At 40.0% G+C, this 13,742-nt stretch overlaps 1 protein-coding gene across 1 annotated transcript in view; it reads left to right on the forward strand.

The window, feature by feature from the left end:
* LOC117543336 (fibulin-2-like) overlaps positions 1–13,742 on the forward strand; it is a 51,862-nt gene that overhangs the window by 34,309 nt on the left and 3,811 nt on the right. Inside the window, exons 5-10 of the mRNA XM_034211530.1 lie at positions 7,615–7,752; positions 9,160–9,303; positions 10,721–10,849; positions 11,090–11,215; positions 12,092–12,208; positions 13,050–13,178. Coding sequence (XP_034067421.1) covers positions 7,615–7,752; positions 9,160–9,303; positions 10,721–10,849; positions 11,090–11,215; positions 12,092–12,208; positions 13,050–13,178 — 783 coding nt within the window. The remainder of the gene's footprint in view (positions 1–7,614; positions 7,753–9,159; positions 9,304–10,720; positions 10,850–11,089; positions 11,216–12,091; positions 12,209–13,049; positions 13,179–13,742) is intronic.

Genomic DNA, 13,742 nt, shown 5'->3' on the forward strand with positions numbered 1-13,742 from the left:
GCCAATCATAGAGCTGCACAGTGATGCTGGGTGAGGTGTGGGCCTGTGGTTGGGGGAGCGGACGGGGGAGGGCGGGGAGTTGTGACGTAGACACTGCTATATATATATGTGTAGGTGTAGGAGTTAGGTTAGTGTGAGGTAGAACCCACAAAGTGTACATGTACCTGTGATCATCTGTAAAGAACAAGAGTTATTAAACCCTAATAACGAGAAGCCTATTTCCGACTCACCTTGTGAACGTTACAATATGATACAGCATTAAGTCTGCGTTCAGTTCTTTTTCATCAGTATTTAATCAAAGTGATACAAGTTTGAAAGGTTTTTCGTCAGCTCTTGATCAATTAGCTTCTGTTTTATAGATCATCAACAACATATTTCACCTTCAAATACAACATTGTCATTGTCAAGTACAAAACCCTTGCACAGAATCTCTTTTGGAGATAATCAAAACATTTAAACTGTAATTCGTGACTATATTATGTACCCAGAAGAAAACAATTCACCTTGTTTTATTAGGTTTTACAATTTTTTTAAAAAGCATGGAAGTGAAGGACATTCAAAACTCTTATTAAGACACTTAATGCAATATTTGACATTTTGAACATGAACAAAAGCTTTCTCCATGTTTATAATAATACAATAATGATGATATAAATTATTGCGATGAAAAACTCTTAAGCCACATCAAGGCAGGTAAACCTTGAGAATGAAAAGTCGATTTTAAAGAATAGTTTTTGACATGAGAGTGTTACTGTTTTGTTGATGTCTGCACATGATGTACATGGTGAAACCATCTATAGCAGGGCTTCTCAAACTCCGGACCAAGATCCGGATCCGGACCGAACTGCAAATCAACCCGGACCGAACCCTGTGCCCCATTATAAACAAATTAAAAAAAAAAATTAAAAAATCTGATTCTGATTCTGATGTAAATTAAAGGGGACCTATTATGTTATATTGGAAACATATATTGAACAACACGTTCTCACTCCCAACCCGTCACATGTTTTTGCCGTTTTTAGCTAACTAGCTCCATATATTTTGATGTGTGTTCTTGTTATTATCTCAGAGAATTCGTATTTTGAGTGATAATGAGGGTACCCATCGATTCTGTGTCCCCTCACGATGTGAAACGATGGGTTGAGATGTGCAGCAAAGATAAATAATAAGGTTTTGTGAGTGAATTTCGGTGCAGTCATCTGTTAGCATTTTTCGCTCGTTGCTATTTCAGAGGCTCAGCGTTAGCATTATGGGGGGTTTTTTGAAAAAAAAATTAAAATGATCAGTTAGATGAGTTTCTTTCCGTTACATGGATATAAAACATTCATAGTTTATTAAATGAACATGCCCTCAGACCAGTGACGTGCGGTGAGGTTCATGGCTGGTGAGGCACTGACTCTTTCAGAGTCAGATTTACAAATATTATATTTTGACCTTAATCGAAATGTTCGGTTATTTTCAAAAGCTTTTTTAGTCTGATGCTTCAATTCATTTTAAACAGACCGTTCAACAAAAGGATACCCACAATCTAAATATTGGATTGTTCTTTCTTAGTAAGATCCCATGTTCATTACAATTGGGGTCTTACCTTGACTTGAAGATGAAGTCCATGCTCTCCTTCTGGACAACAATCTCCATTACATTTTTGTAAAAGTCCTCCTTATCTTCCTGTAGTTTCAAAAGTCTAGTTTGTTGTTTGCGTCTACCGTCTCTGCGTAGAATAACAGTAGCAACAAGAACTTGTGGGCTCACTTGCGCCCCCTTCAGTGCGGCAGAGGTTATGGCTGCCTCTCCTGGTGCTTTTTTCATTGCCGTTGTATGATGAGACCAGCGAGCCTAAATATCATATATACGTGAAATAAGTTATTTAGAGACTATGGATGGCGAGGATAAATGTAATAAAGGGATCTACAAACATTACATTGGTGACATACAGTGAGATGGTGCAGGCATGCGCTTAGGGCCCGCTTTCCAGCCAGTTTCTGTGGGGTGACGCATTCTGAGGTGAGGCAGAGCTCATCTGTGCCTCACCTCACCCCACAGTAACTGGCGTGAGCGCGCTCACAAAATAAGTGCCCGCGCTTCATTAGTGCCCGCGCTCCAGCCAGTTACTGTGGGCTTACGAGAGGCAGAGCTCGTCCCTGCCTCACTTCTCATCGCTACCCGTAGTTGTAGCGGAGCTCGGCAAATTTGCTGATTTTGACTATAAAAAGCGATTGGAATCAAACATAAATCACATTTACAACACAGATCAGTGGAGACATGTTATTATTATTATTACTATTTAGTTTTTCTTTAGTTGTTTTTCCGTTACATTGGAGTATGACAGGGGAGGCTCTGCCTCCCCTGTCTGCACGTCGCTGCCTCAGACACTGTTTCCTGCAAGATGTTGCAGGAGGCCCCCGTTACCGGGGTCTCTCGGGCTTAACAGGTTTAAGAGGTTAGGAAGGTTAGGAACATATTGTTATGGCAAATAAACCGTGGCGTGAGTCATGAGCTACAGATTATTCCAGTATGCAAAGGAAACCGAGGGATTCTGGGTGGCTTAAACCTCTGATTCTCATTGATACGTATTTACAGGCTTCATGGTATCAGGCTCTCAACATTACCTCCTTTGTGTTTCCACCTCATTACACAACTTGGCACAAGGCTGTGTTTGTGTTGGAGTTATTTAGTGTTGCCAGGTTCTCAGTAATTTAGAGAGGATCCAACATCAGGTCCAACAGCCCTGGCTCCAACTGAGGCCATGCATAATGATATTGCTCTTTCTAATAGTATCTCCAGAAACAGAGAAGGATCTGTCCTTAAAGGAACCCTTAAACTCACAAAACCATGGAAACAAGTGTATCATGAAAAGGGAATGGAAATGTGTTTTATCAACATCAGGGCGTCCATCTTTAGAGGATACTTGGACCGCAATCTATTGACTTCACCTGTAGGGCTAGTGAGTAGAGGTGGTAAAGTACTCAGATCTTGTTCTTGAGTAAAAGTAGAAGTACTCAGATCTTGTACTTGAGTAAAAGTAGAAGTACTCAGGTCTTGTTCTTGAGTAAAAGTAGAAGTACTCAGATCTGGTACTTGAGTAAAAGTAGAAGTACTCAGATCTTGTACTTGAGTGAAAGTAGAAGTACTCAGATCTTGGACTTGAGCGAAAGTAGAAGTACCAGAGTGTAGGAATACTCTGTTACAGTAAAAGTCCTGCATTCAAAATGTTCCTCAAGTGAAAGTAGAAAAGTATTCTCATCAAAATATAGTGAAAGCAGCGACAGTAAAAGTAGTCGTTGTGCAGATTGGTCCATTTCAGAATAATATATATGATGTGTTTTATAATGATTGATCATGAAAGTGTTCTCAAAGCTGGTGAAGGTGCAGCTAGTTTGAATGACTTTGTATACTGCAGGGTAGCTGGTGGATTTACTCCAGGTGGAACTAAAGTCTGATTCAACACTTGATTATATTTCACATCATTCATCCACATCTGTGAAGTAACTAAAGGTATTAAATACATGTAGTGGAGGAAAAGTACACCATTTACCTCTGAACTGTAGTGGAGTAGAAGTACACAGTAGCATAACATGGAGTCATCAAGTTAAGTAAGTATCTCAAAGTGGTACTGAAGTGCAGTACTTGAGTAAATCCACTTAGTTACTTGACACCACTTAGCGAGTAGCGTAGCCTTTTCAATTTAAACTTTTAAACATGGTCTGAAGACACTGTTGATGTCATGGCTGTAACATCCACTTCTTTGAGCAACGTACAAAACAACCCATGGGATTGCATCTACCGTTACACCCCTACTCAGTATACAGTACATAAATACACCGGTAGTTGTTAGCATTTAGTTAGCATAACATTACTCAGTCTGGATTATTGTCCTTTACATTTGAAGGTCCTGTATCCATCGTTTGTAAAATTCCAATGTAGACCCTATCTGAAAACACCAGAGGACCGACATCAGTAACAGCGATCGGTCCATTCTTCTCTTACTTGAAATAGGGACGTCACTAAACAACTTTATTTGTTTATATAACACTCCTCTGTTTCTGCGCGGAGCTTCTCTTTGTAAGTGCATATTGGACGCAAAACCGCTGACAGACGACCTGGAAAGCGGATTTATATTGACGGCTGCTCCTGTTTCTTTAGAGACGCTATCCTACAAAGATGGCCGCAATGTCCCACAATGCATCACTGTTCCCATTACTTACAGGTGGTGAGGCTAGTGGAGAGTCCTGGCATTATTGATGGCAGATAGTTGCTCTTTAACAGGACCAGGTTATATAGACACCTCATTTAGATGAAAGCCATCAGCATTAGACACAAACTCTCTTCATTTCTTCCTTCCTACTGTAGTCATGATTGTTGCTCAGTCATTGCGATGTGTTCTCATGATTTTGGCCGCTGCCGTGTTGTTTGTGCTTCAGCAGATGCCCAGATTCAGTTTTTGACAAGATAATCATCCACAGAGAAGGTTCTGTGCGGGCGGTAAAGCACTTTGCACAGAGGAGGGCTAATCAATGTACATGTAGCTAAGATAGAGGAAATATTTAGCCGACCATCCAACAGGGAGAAAACTAATTAGCTCCATGAAAGAAAGGAGAGATCACTGCTGCGATGCTGGGAGTACCTCCCTCTAATGATGATTGGTAGAGGAAAGCCCACCTTCTGCTAAGGACTCATCCGGGAACGTGAGACTCAATAACTGTCATTAAGGAAGTTTTGTTCAACTTCTGTTAAATGCACATTTGTATAGGTGGGGAATTTCTTTCTAAAGTTTTGACTGTGATGTTTTTGTGATTCTGTACATCTTTATTCTTTGCTTGACTCACAGTGCCACCTACTGTACGGTTTACTGAATGAGAGTTGACAGCACATTTAGACCCAGTTTCAAACCAACCACCTACAGTACATAGACTCTGGGATGGAGTGAAATCTGTCTGTTGTCTCACTCTCAGCTGAATCAGACTCAAGGTCACCTATTATGCAAAATCCACTTCTCCATGTCTCTTCTACATCAACATGTGTCCCCTCTTCTTCATGTCTCTTCTACATCAACATGTGTCCCCTCTTCTTCATGTCTCTTCTACATCAACATGTGTCCCCTCTTCTTCATGTCTCTTCTACATCAACATGTGTCCCCTCTTCTTCATGTCTCTTCTTCATCAACATGTGTCCCCTCTTCTTCATGTCTCTTCTACATCAACATGTGTCCCCTCTTCTTCATGTCTCTTCTACATCAACATGTGTCCCCTCTTCTTCATGTCTCTTCTACATCAACATGTGTCCCCTCTTCTTCATGTCTCTTCTACATCAACATGTGTCCCCTCTTCTTCATGTCTCTTCTACATCAACATGTGTCCCCTCTTCTTCATGTCTCTTCTACATCAACATGTGTCCCCTCTTCTTCATGTCTCTTCTACATCAACATGTGTCCCCTCTTCTCCATGTCTCTTCTACATCAACATGTGTCCCCTCTTCTTCATGTCTCTTCTACATCAATATGTGTCCCCTCTTCTTCATGTCTCTTCTACATCAACATGTGTCCCCTCTTCTTCATGTCTCTTCTACATCACTATTGTGTTCTTTGTAACCAAATCTCTCTCAGAGGGGCGTGGGGAGGGGCTCCTTATTTTCATCTAGTAACAGACAGAGAATCAGCACTTTGGAAACAGGGCTGAAACAGAGGGGATTATGGGTAATGCTGCAATGATCTGTTCGGTGTTAGGAGCCAAACACTTCAGAGACATGTTTTGTATATCTGAGAGCTATAATATATTGATGAAAAAACAGTATACTAGGAGACCTTTAAGTCGGAAGTGTAAATACAGCAGCCAGTTTTTGGATCTAATCCCCTCATGTCCGGCTGAAACAGAAACGATCGTAACTTTTCCACCTGGACTAAAACTAATTGTGATGACAATTGTCACTCAATATCACCATGCATTGAAAATGTGACTTTTAGTTAGATGCCTGCAATCTCCAATTACGACATTATTGCTATTAATACCATGTATTTAAAACCCAAGAACAGCGTGTTCTGGCTGAAAAAAACCGGTATGCTCGCCAGAGTTCGCGTTAGAATATTTTTTCGCCGGTCAACATGTCCGTTAAAGTTGAAATCTTCCGGACAAAATGAGAAAAGTGCCGGTCAAAGGTCTTCTTTGTTATTTATTGTGCTTTAAAACAAATTGATATGATTCGATATTAAACGAACTAATTATAGTAGATTAACTACATTATTCAAAAGTGAACAGTAATTTACAATAACACGGGAATAATAAACGGAGCAGTCAGTATCATGCAGCTCGCATATCCAGTAATGAGTGACCCGACAGTAAAACTAAACATATCTATAACTAGTTTAGGTAGTTTGAGAGGTCATTAAAATAGCTACGTGTGCTATTCTAACCTGATGTGTGTTTTGTCCGCTCACCGCTGCATGTGATCATGCAGAGCTGCGTGTCGACTCGTCAGCAGCAGCTGATCTCTCTCCCGTCAGATTAGACTTCACTCGCGTTTATGTCCATATCGATCAGATCTAGCTAGTTCTAGCTAATGATATGACTACCTGCTTATTAAAAGACACCTACACAATAAGTGTCGCTATGCAACCGGGTGAGGCCGCAAAGTATAGCGCAGCATTGTGCATTTGTTGCCCACCGGAACCCCGAGGCATTACCAACAGATCAACGTACAATCAACCCATACAGGACATCTCTTTCTCCACATTACGTGTTAGACATTAGAATTGTCTATTCTTGTCTGTCACATACTCTTCTTGTCTGTCACATCAGTGGCGCAAATTGCGTAACTGATGCGGTATTGCGCTAAACGGAAATTATTTTTGAACGGACACTTTGACCGGAGAGATTTAGATTTGCCGGTCTTCAGCATATTTTACCGGTCGTAGTCCGGTAATTACCGGCTAACGGGAACTCTGATGCTCGCACAGCCTGAGGTCACCTAAATCATAACTGTTACATGTCTAATATGTGTAATGTGTCGTAATTGTAAGGCGCTTTGAGTGCCTTGAAAAGTGCTCTAATAAAAATGTAATGTATTATTATTATTATTGAATACCCTAATTGCACCATAGTGCTCACAAAACAACAACAAAACATACAAATGAACACTAATAATTATTAATTGTAATAAAACTACAGAAAGTTCTAGTGGCGTTTATTTGTATTGCAAATCTCTTTTCCTATGTGATGTTTATTTTACAATCAAATGCCCAAGTCTACAGTTATCTAGATTAGACACGGGCATACAATATATGACCTTAAAGTATAAAAAACGAAATTACTAAATTGCATTTTTCTATTCTTTTGGGGGCTCTCCCTCCCCTGTAGTGTGTTCTATAGGTTTGTGTGCAAATGCCTCGACTGGACTCCCTTGTTTACTTCCTGAACATAGTGACATCACTATTGAACACTTGTGCTTCTATTGGCTAGCGCTCCAACACATTGTTAATCTGTTGGACCCTCCTCACAAACGGGCCAACGGAGTGAAAGTGGGTATTAGAAATTGGGTCCTTAACTTTTTACATTTGACTAAAAGTGTGTTTGACTATTTTTGTCAAAATGAAATGTTTGTTTTCTGTTCTTTTACTCTCAGACATTAACGAGTGTGTTCTGGGAACCCATAACTGTGGCCTTGGCTTCGTGTGTGAGAACACACTCGGCTCCTTCCTCTGTAATCACAAACCAAAGTGCATCACCGGATTCTCACAGGACTCCCATGGAAACTGTATCGGTAAGAAACTGTCTTTGTTTGAATGGTAACCTCACAGTGACGAGAATCAGTCCAAGCCCCAATAGAACCACAGGTCATCCTTTTTACTCTTTAGCTGTTGTATAAAGTTAACAAATGGAATCCCTCTTTCCTGTAGTAATATCAGGAGGTATGGCCATGAGTACTTCCAGAGTGGGAAGGTTTTTTTTAAATAAAATAAAAAAATGATATTTGCTTTCCGTTACTTTTGGACAGAGGTGGGAACTAATACATTTACTTAAGTACAGTTTTGAGATACTTGTACTTTTATTAAAAACTAGCTGCACCTTTACCAGCTTTGAGAACACTTTCATGATCAATCATTATAAAACATATATATTATTCTGAAACGGACCAATCTGCAAAATGAATACTTTCACTGTCGCTGCTTCCACTATATTTTGATGATAATACTTTTCTACTTTTACTTGAGGAACATTTTGAATGCAGGACTTTTACTGTAACAGAGTATTCCTACACTCTGGTACTTCTACTTTTACTCAAGTACAAGATCTGAGTACTTCTACTTTTACTCAAGTACAAGATCTGAGTACTTCTACTTTTACTCAAGTACAAGATCTGAGTACTTCTACTTTTACTCAAGAACAAGATCTGAGTACTTCTACTTTTACTCAAGTACAAGATCTGAGTACTTCTACTTTTACTCAAGTACAAGACCTGAGTAATTCTACTTTTACTCAAGTACAAGATCTGAGTGCTTCTACTTTTACTCAAGTACAAGATCTGAGTACTTCTACTTTTACTCAAGTACAAGATCTGAGTACTTCTACTTTTACTCAAGTACAAGATCTGAGTGCTTCTACTTGTACTTAAGTACAAGATCTGAGTACTTCTACTTTTACTCAAGTACTAGATCTGAGTACTTCTACTTTTACTCAAGTACTAGATCTGAGTACTTCTACTTTTACTCAAGTACAATATCTGAGTACTTCTACTTTTACTCAAGTACAAGATCTGAGTACTTCTACTTTTACTCAAGTACTAGATCTGAGTACTTCTACTTTTACTCAAGTACTAGATCTGAGTACTTCTACTTTTACTCAAGTACTAGATCTGAGTACTTCTACTTTTACTCAAGTACTAGATCTGAGTACTTCTCTCACCTCTGCTTTTGGATGACCTCAACATCAAATGGTAAATTAAATGAATGAGCGTTAATAAATATCAATAAGGTGTTTTTTACCTAAGTGTGTTATGGAAGACAGTAAGTAAACACATCTGTTATTCAGCTGTCTCTAGTCGTGCTTCTCTGTGGTCGTGCAGACATTAATGAGTGTTAATACATCTCAATAAGATGTTTTTGTAAGTGTATTATGTAGGTAAACACATCAGTTATTCAGCTGTCTCTCTCTGTGTGTGTTTCTTTAGACATCAATGAGTGCCTCAGCCTCAGAGAGTTGTGCAGCTCTGGTTTTAACTGCATCAACACGGTGGGATCCTTCTCCTGCCAGCAGAAGACCATCTCCTGCAGCCCGGGGTACAGCGCCAGCTCTGATGGAACCACGTGTGTCGGTGAGAAGCTCCTCTGAAACACAGCAGCACAACGTCAGAAAGATGGAGATGAGAGCATTGAGGCTGAAGAGTTTCTTCTCAAATGTTTAGTTATAGAAATCCCATATCAGAGGAGAAACAGCCTGAATATCAGCTCGTGAGTGTTGGTTATATGATGAGGGTTGTGAGGGATACTCCAAACACATATTCCGTTACAATAGTTACCTGTAAAGAAATGTAGTCGGTAACCTAATCTGAGTATCTTTTGGATTACCTCGATATTAAATGCAATGCAAATAAATACTAGAGAAAATAAAGATCAATAAGATGTGTTTTACTTATTAGGTAAGACAGCAGAACGATGTGACCTTAGGAAAGAACAAACCAAGATATTTAGGATCAGAAATGATTTTATTGACCGTAAATGTTACGAACTCAGCCACTTAGGATGTAGGACCCAATTGCACGACCCGGGAGACAGAGGTAAAGTATTTGTAAGATACTTTATTTTCCAATACAGCAGTGAACAACAAAAAGGGTAACTATCAATCTCTAGCCGAGATAAATGAAACTTTTCACGAGCACAAGAAACATCGACCTGACCATAGCATAAGACAATACGAACTGACGAGGAACACTGGGAGACAGGGGAATTTAAGCACAGGGTGACAAGACACAGGTGGAACCAATCAGGGGCGGGGCTGACACTGATGAGCACAGGAGACACAGGTGACAGGTGCAAACAATCAAGAAGCCTGGAATGAGAGAAAGCAAACATAAACAACATGAACCTCTCAACGGTGAAACCTGCCTTTCATTCAGCGCATCCAGGCAGCAGCCTACACACCATCACTGAAACTCATGAGCTCATACTACAGTTTAAGAAAGCAGAAATAAAATCTGAGCTGACAGAAAACGCTCTGTTTTAGTTGAACACACACAGTTCAGCTCACACACACTATGTTATGAACTTATAGGTTCACCTGCTGAATTAGAAACAGAACAAATGAAGCAAAGAAAGTTGAAACCATGAAGTAGATTCAGGAAGTAGAAGATTAGATTCACGCTTCCCCCTTAGGACTCGTTGAGGGTGTGGCACTCTTCCTTGTTCATGTGATGTTTTGGTTTTTTCTTTCCGTTAACTGTCAAGTGGGAACTAAGTATATTTTTGTACGTTTTTGTGTGTCTCTTATTTTCCTACGATACTGTTATGATTAGCTGTGAATAAGAAAACATGAAGGACAGACCATCTATTTCTAGAAAGCGGCGGGTCATATCAGATTATCTTCTTCTCCCTGCTCCGTTTCGGGTACGGTGTGTTTATCGAGACATGCTTTGTAAGCTGTTGTTATACATTAATTTGTGGACACCATGAACGGAACAAATGAAACCTTTACAGTAGGTACCAAACCCTGATGACCTTCTCTCTCCTGTGTAGACCTTGACGAGTGTCAGATGGGGACATACCGCTGTGGACTCGGTCAGATTTGTCACAATCTTCCTGGCAGCTACACCTGTGACTGTCAGACGGGATATCAGTACGACTCTCTGCGGAAACTCTGCACCGGTACGAGTCCCTGCGTCACAAACTTTACATGCTCACGCTAACATTAGCTTGTTTTGAAGGTGAAAAAGTCTCTCCACACATCACTAGTTGTGTTTCTGAATGAGCTCTGGAGTGTTTATCGTCCCCGAGGTTTCAGTCTGTGGTCTAATAGCCCCCTCATCTTTTGTAAAGCACCTTGAATCGCCTTGTGTTGAAAGGTGCTTTATAAGTAAACTCACCTTGCCTCTCCTGCTCTTCCAGATATAAATGAGTGCTGGCGTTTCCCCGGCAGATTGTGTGGACAGACGTGTGAAAACACCCCCGGCTCGTTCCACTGCTCCTGCACGGAGGGCTTCTCCCTGGCTTTGGACGGCAAGAACTGTAAAGGTTAGCCGGACTTTAATTTTCTCTGACATAAAGATATAAGAGATTATATATATTGATTAACCCTCCTGTTGTCTTCGGATCAAATCTGACCGATTTACTACTTTCATCAATCATAACTTTTTTGTTTTACATTCGATTGCATTAAAGCTTTATGATATCCTTCACAGGAGACATTTGAACATGTACAATGGCTGATCACCACTTTCATTGAATTTTGGATGATTTAGTGAACTTTGTAACACCATGGTGTTCCCGGTCTGATGACCGCCATAAAGAAAAGGAATTAGTAACCATCTGGATCAGATAACACACACACACACACACCCACACACACACACACACACACACACACACACACACACACACACACACACACACACACACACACACACACACACACACACACACACACACACACACACACCCACATACACACACACACACACACACACACACACACACTCTAGGTGTGTTCCCCCCCTTATGTGCCCCTCCCCCCACATGGATCACACCTGGCACGCAATACATGTTCAGTGTATATTCTTTGTATATCTACTGCAGTTGTTCATGTACACCAGTAGTCTGATACAATATGTACAGTTTGAAAGGGTGTTAAATGAAATGTGGTGATGATTAATGGTTTTTGTGTTAATGTAATAGCAGTTAAAACAGGACCGGTCAGATTTGACCGCGAACACCAAAGTAAGGGGGGGGGAAACGAAGACAATATGAGGTTAAATGGTGTCCTCTTTAAGTCTGTGTCATCACTAAAAACAGTTTTCCTTCACCTTCAAAATGGCCGAAGTGGTCGTTCCACAATGCACAGCCCCAGAAAATAAGGATTTTATAATTGTGTCTTTTATTTCCTGTGCTTAGATATAAACGAATGTGACAAGAAACCGTGCAGCCAGGAGTGCGCCAACATCTACGGATCGTATCAGTGCTACTGTCGCCAAGGTTACCACCTGAAGGACGACGGACACACCTGTGAAGGTATTTCCTACTAACGGTCCAGGTAGAGACTGGTAGAGTGTGTGGAGATGAGACAATTATAAGTGGTTGTGAGCATTTACTGAACACTACCTCAAATTCACCAGGTCGACTGTGAAATGATTTCTAATGTGTTATAAAAACAACTTTATTATAAGCCAATGATATGTCAGAGGTACTCTAAACATCATCAGGTACACGGTGCACTGAGAACTGCACACACTCGTCTGTGTTGGATATGGTGTGTGTGTCACATGTTGTGATCATGGACCCCTCCTTTCTGTCATGTGATTGTGACGTGCTATATGTGACATGTATGTAGTAGCGTGTGTTGTTTGCTTTTGATTGTTCTCTTGTATCCTTTTGCTTCTATCTACTTGTCTTTCATCCTTTCTTTATAACTAATGCTGTTGATGTGTTGTGATTTTAAAAAGGTGTCTATTATCATCTAGCTGAGGACAAGTCAAAGTCAACTTTATTGTCAATGTTTCAGTTTGTGTGTACAGACAGAGAGATTGAAATACCGTTTGCCACAATCCCGAATACAAAATATAAATATATGTATACAAATATGTATTATACCTATATATATATATATATTTTAGCCAACATGTATGTATGTATGTATATATATATATATATATATATATATATATATACACATACACATGTTGGCTAAAAATGCCCCATTTACTGTTTTTTATGACGGTTGAATATTGGGACTGTCCACGACACTAAACACCTGTATAATATCACGCACACAGCAAACAGGAATCCACCAATTTGTACCCACCTTACAAATATAATAATAGTTTTGATAGACACTCTCCTCTCTTTCTCACAGATATAGACGAGTGTTCTCAGAGCATCGGGAGTCTCTGTACCTTCAGGTGTGTGAACGTAGCGGGCAGCTACCAGTGTGCCTGTCCTCCTCAGGGATTCACCCTGTCTGCCAACAAACGCTCCTGCAAAGGTGAGACCTCACAGAACACAGATTAACACCATACATTTTAAAATAGAAAAACTGAAGACTCTTTCGTTTTTAGTAATTGTTAGAAACATCTCCCTGGTCCCCGGCTTGAGCTTCAGCCTCAGGATCCATGTATCTGTGATCCTCTCCAGAATGGAAGTAGTCATCACATACAGAGCATTTTTTTTTTAAATTCAGACTTTTCCCTCAAAATTCAGACTTTTTTCTCAAAATCTGGAATTATTTCCAAAAATCTCAAAAGTCGGATTTTTTCCCTCAAAATTCAGATTTTTTAAAAATTCAATTTTTTCCGCAAAATTCAGAATTTTTTTGCAAAATCCAAAAATTCTGACTTTCTCAAAATTCCGACTTTTTCTCAAAATCCTGTCTTTTTCTGAATACTTAAAAATGTTAATAATCACTCGTCACCGGCTTGAGCTTCAATCTCAGGATCCATGTATCTGTGATCCTCTCCAGAATGGAAGCAGTCATCACATACAGAGCATCAACTAGTTCCTGAACAGCGTCCTTCACATGCTGATATCCAAGAGAGGGAGTTACACAGTC

This window comes from Gymnodraco acuticeps, unplaced genomic scaffold, assembly GCF_902827175.1.
Source record: "Gymnodraco acuticeps unplaced genomic scaffold, fGymAcu1.1, whole genome shotgun sequence".
NCBI lineage: Eukaryota > Metazoa > Chordata > Actinopteri > Perciformes > Bathydraconidae > Gymnodraco > Gymnodraco acuticeps.